Here is a 5,776-nt window from a genome sequence, read left to right on the forward strand (position 1 = left end):
TTGATATATCGAAAATCAATGTTTATTTACTTGTTTATTTTGGTATTAGATTATATTGCTTTCAGAATAAAATTTAAACAAAAATTTAGACCGCCTACTTTAAGCTACATGTATTAACTACCACTGAATATACTTCTTAGTCATGTTTACATACTTTAAAACTTCAAAAATAAATTTTTTATTAAAATATTCAGAAATAATATTATTGCAATGACAAGATTCTACAATATAAATGTTTATATTAAATTAATATTTTGCAATCGCATAAACAAAACTAAAAACATTAGTATTTAAAAAAACATCATTATCGTTGAGTAACAGTTTAGATTAAAATCTCTTAACATTTTCTCTCTAACTCTATTGTATATTTGATTCTTTACCAAAAACAAAAACATATTTTGAATTAAAAAAACAATTATTTGTATTTTTGTGGGAGAAGCATCCTCAAATCATGTGGATTAATTTCTGAGTTTATTAACTCTTTAAAAAATTAATACATAAATACTTGTGTTATCACTTATATGTGTATAAAAAAATTCATATCTCATAAATATTTTAGGAATTAACATACAAATATGACACTTCATATAATTTAATTAGATGCATGTGTAAAAAATATTGTACACTCTCATGCATGTGTAAAGAAGAACATTCTTACACTAAAAGAAAACCCAAAGAATTGAAAATAGAACGCTCTCCTAAGCTCAAACAATTTTTACAGTGTAACATAAAACATACAGCTTCTCATTCAACGCAAGTCCACGCTACTCCGTTGGTATTTCTCATTCCCCGAAGGAATGATCTTGAAGAATTTTTCAGCTACTTCCGTTACATTGCAGAATTTGATTCATTTTCTTTTCTTTTTCCCTTGGGTTTTTTTATCTTGATAAATTATAATTCAGTTGATAATATAATGAATCAACCCATGACCAAAAGGAGAAGAAGGAATGATCTTGAGAAGAGTGAAGACAAACTGAGTGACTTGCCTGATTCAATTCTCATTCACGTTTTGTCATTTTTGAACACCAAAGATTCTGTTCAAACTTGCATTTTATCTAAAAGATGGAACCATGTTTGGAAATATATTCCCATTCTTACATTGCATTGCTCACTTTTTTCTAATTTGAAGAAATTCCATATACTCGTCTCTAGAATTTTGTCTCTTCGCGATAACTCAATTGTACTGCATGCCCTTGATTTTGTCCGTAATGGTCGCATCCAGTCTCGCCTACTTAGAAGGGTTGCACACTATGTTTTATCTCATAATGTCAAGCTTCTTCGATTACGAATTGATGTCAAATGTGATATTGCTCACATCCTGCCTTGCGTTTCTTCGTGTCATACTTTAACATCTCTTAAGCTCTCGGTTTCACCTAAAGGTTGTCATGATTATGGGAGGACATTGTTTCCTAAATCTCTGAATTTACCTGCGTTAACGAGTTTGCATCTAGGAAATTTTGCATTTTGTGCTAGTGATGATGGCCGGATTGATCCTTTTTCAGTTTTTAGCAAGTTGAACGGTTTGATCATTGATAATTGTATGGTGAAGGATTCCGAAATCTTGTGCATATCAAGTGAGACGCTAGTCAGTTTAACTATGCGTACTCATTCTTTCAACTATTACCTAATCAATCTATCTGCTCCAAGTCTTTCTTCATTCGCTTTTACGGGTACTCCTTATCAGATGTTCTGTGGAAGCGGTCTTTCTTCTATTAAACAAGTAAACATTGATGCCGAAATGTTGGCAAATTATTGGAAGCCTCCTTTTATTTTACTTAGCTGGCTGCTAGAACTCGCTAATATCAAATCATTGACGGTCTCTGCAAGTACTCTTCAGGTACCTTAATTCGGCATTCCTCTGATGCCTAATTTTTATTTGCTTTTCAAGATACTTTTTTTGCTAACTTATATCAAAAATCAACTGAGTTTCATCATTGCATTAAACTAATTCTAATCCACAGTTATCCCTTACTGCATAGGTTCTCTCCTTTATTCCTGATTTTTTGAAGCTTAAGATATCTTCCCTGCATAGCTTGAAGTCGGTGAAAATAAAGCTGAAACCACTTTCATATGGATTATCCTTGGCATTGAAAATTTTTAATTTAGAAAAATCATTAAAAGCAGGATTTGAACTATCTTCACCCATTCTTGATGGAGTACTGAACCTTTTGCTCCAGAACTCACCGCCGGCAGATGTTGACATCATACACTGCTCAAGGTAAAACACACATTCATATTTTTAAAGAGAGGTTCTTAAAGTTAATTTGGTTTTTGCTTCTTTTTCTGTTTCATTTCTGCGGGCCTCTTTATAACTAATAATCAGCAGATAAACTACAAGTCCCTTGGGTAGAGAAACAAAATATTGCACATGCACAAAAACATTTTATATAAACAGGAAAAAATTAAGTCGATGTTTTGAGGCAGTGATAGGATTGCTTATACTAATTGACAAAATTTAATGGTGGTTTGATATAAAACTTTAGTTTGAGGTCAATGAAGGTTGATGAAAGAAAAGAAGAAATAATTAATTCTTGTATGTCGAAGAAATGCAAAAGCTGGAATCTCTGAATAATGGAATCGATACTCCTTGAAGTTGCAGTTACTTGTGGTTTGAAAAAAAAATCTTTGTTTTGAGGTTGATGAGGTTTAAGGAAGCAGACACTAATTCTTTGATGTTGAAGAAGAAAGGAATAAAGAATTAGTTCTTAGGTGTTGAATTAGATGTGATACTAGTTTGAATTAGCTTCTAGCTCATACGAGTTTTGCAACTGAGATTAGTACTAGCTTTGAACTTAAACAAGTTTGTGTGTGCCCTAAATTTGAATTAGTGTTGGTTCATAGGAGCTTTGCAGCTAAGATAATTATTTGTTATTGATGTTGTGAGGATTCAAGAACAATACTATGAACCAACAATGGCTTCGTGTGATCGCATGGTAGTTGCATTCTCTTGATAGAACAACTTATTATACAACTTGAGTTATTTTGTTGATTGGAAGTATTTACTATTTGATAATAGGATGCAATGAATTTGAAAATTAGCCTAGGTGGTTTTGATATTATTCTTCCACTTTGTTTTATAGACGAGTTTCTATTGTGGTTTTTGATATTTTCATATTCTTCCACTTTGTTTTCAATAGAGTTTTGATATTAAAATTTGCTTTCTTTCAGTTGCAAAATAAGGTTTTTTAATTGATGTTTTATTGCTTGGATAATCCTTTCAAGTTTTTAATAGTTTTTCAGATTGGTGTTACAGTAAGTAATGGTTGCCAACTGCCATACTTTATACTAATCAGGAATATGTATTTATGTTCTATGCATCTAGGTTTGACGACTCCTTCGACCATCTACCTCCGTTCTCGTCTTCGCTTTTTACTCAATTCTTTGATGTTATAATGACAAGAGGAAGGAAACCATCGGTCATCATTTGTGTGTGTATTTTTTGAAGCTCACATTTTGATATGTTCAATACTTAAATTCTTTTAATCTTATTCATCCAATAATGAAAAATAAACTCGTGCATAGTGTAATATCATCCTATTTATGCATCCTAAAGTTAGCTTTATTCAATGAGTAGTATATACTTTATAAATATCTCTGATATTAAAGAACCGCTAAGGCAGCTAAAAACATACGAGAGTGAAAAAATAAAATAAAATAAAACACACGAGAGGGAGAAGTTGAAGAAGGCCTAGTGGAAGTAATAATGGCATAACAATATACAAGAGAAATACAAGTCAATAAGAGCTCGTTGGATGCGTATCATCTATCTTTGTATCTAATAACTTCTCTTAATTTTAAGTATTTTTTATGACTGAAAAGTGTGAAAAAGATGAGAAAGAGAAGGAAACAAGATGAGAGAGATGAGATTTTGTTATTAGAAAGAGATATCAAAGAAAATTAGGGTGTGTGCACATTCCGCAATAGAGTTAAGAATACAAACTGAATTAAATTGAATAGTTCAGTTGAATAAATTGATCTTTATAATAAAATTATATAGTTATTAAATTGGCTGAACTAAATCACTCTATCTCTAAAAAAAATCATGACACCTAGATTTTTTTAAAATTTTAAAATATCTTAATTTCACAAATTCATTCTTTAAATTCAAATTGTAAACATATTCATTGTTAGTTGTAATTAAAATTAAATTTCATTTGCTTTTAAATTTGGTTTGCATTTGAATTGCATTTAGCTTGGACTTGTGTATATAAGCTAAAGCTTGGTCTATTTAGACTGAGAATTCATTGTAACTGTTTTTTCATTTGAGAGTAAAAGTTAGTTACATAATTTTCGCTCTCTTCCATCATCTTCATCTTCTTCATTTTTGTGCACCAACAATTAGTATCTAAACTTTCGATTCTGATTCAGGAACGAGGAAACACGAGTGTACATGAGATCTATGATTGATTTCATTTCTGAAATTCACAGTGAATTGAAGATCAAAATCAAACAGAATCACATTTTTTTATTATGTGGGATTGAGAAACACGAGTGTTGGTGAGATTTGAGTGAATTTGCACAAGAACGAAGATGAACGGAGGAAACAGTAGCTTGAACACAAAGCTTCCAATATTTGATGGAAAGAATTAGAATTTATGGATGATTTAGATTTGTCTGTTGTTTGGCGCTCAAGATATTCTCGATCTCGTCAATGACGCTTACACGGACGTTGCAGCAGATGCAACATAAGTGCAGAGAAACGCGCAAGAGAAACGAGAAAGAAGGATGAAAATGTGTTGTTTTGTATTCATTATTGTGTGGATACGAATATGTTTGAGAAGATAGTTGATTCAACGACGGCAAAGGCTACGTGGGAAACACTGGTACGATGTTACGACGATGACGCATCAGTGAAGAAGGTGAAGCTTTAGTCTCTATGTAAACAGTTTGAGAATTTCAACATGAAAATAATAAGAAGGTACCTGATTACATCTCCAGAGTGATTTTGATCACAAATGAGATGAAATCTTGTGGAAAAATTCTCTCTGAACAAGTAATCATTGAAAATATATTGAGATCACTTACTCCTCAGTTCGATTACATTGTTGTAGCAATTGAACACTCTGAGGACCTTAACACCATAAATATTGAAGAGTTGCAAAGTAGTCTAGAGGCACAAAAGTTGCGTTTGATTGAGAGAAACTATGAAAGAGAGGTAGAGCAGGCTCTAAAAGCGTCTTCTGGTAAGAAGAATCTAAAGCAGTCTTGGTCAGAGGTTAAGAGGAGACATGGTGGTGGTTATCAAGAGTTAAAAGCCTCAAACTTTGATGATAAGAAACATCATAAGGAAAAAAGGGAAGTTTGACAATGAGAAGGTTCAATGCTACTGTTGTAAGAAGTTTGACCACTTTGTTGCTGACTATAAGCTAAATAAGGAAAGAAAACGTAAAGAAGTCAATGTGGCCAGAGGAGATTCTGATGATGAACTGTGTTATTAATGACATTTGAGAATGAAGGTGAAAAGATGACAGACTGGTGATATTTGGATACTGGCTACTCAAATCACCTAACTGAAAATAAGAAATGGCTGGTTGATTTTGACTCTGGAAAAAGGACCAAGATCAGATGTGCAAATGATAAGTATCTAAATGCTGAATGAATGGGAAATGTTAGAGTGACTCTGAAGAATGGTAAAACTGCATGTGTGGTATGTTTCTGACATGAAGAGCAATCTGATGAGTGTTGGTCAGCTGATTGAAAAAGGGTTTTCAATAACCATGAAGGACAATCTCTTGAAGTTGTATGACTGTAATCAAAAGCTGATTATGAAGTCTGA

General features: G+C 32.3%; 1 protein-coding gene across 1 annotated transcript; it reads left to right on the top strand.

Annotated features, from left to right (window-relative positions):
• The first annotated feature begins 913 nt into the window (after positions 1 to 913).
• Positions 914 to 5,305, top strand: LOC127102757 (F-box/LRR-repeat protein At4g14103). The gene is made up of 4 exons (XM_051040095.1): positions 914 to 1,837; positions 1,980 to 2,218; positions 3,323 to 3,426; positions 5,052 to 5,305. The coding sequence occupies exons 1-4, from the start codon at positions 914 to 916 to the stop codon at positions 5,303 to 5,305; spliced, it is 1,521 nt and encodes a 506-aa protein (XP_050896052.1).
• The last annotated feature ends 471 nt before the right edge of the window (positions 5,306 to 5,776 follow it).

The sequence above is a fragment of the Lathyrus oleraceus genome, chromosome 7 (genome assembly GCF_024323335.1).
Source record: "Lathyrus oleraceus cultivar Zhongwan6 chromosome 7, CAAS_Psat_ZW6_1.0, whole genome shotgun sequence".
NCBI classification, from domain to species: Eukaryota; Viridiplantae; Streptophyta; class Magnoliopsida; order Fabales; family Fabaceae; genus Lathyrus; species Lathyrus oleraceus.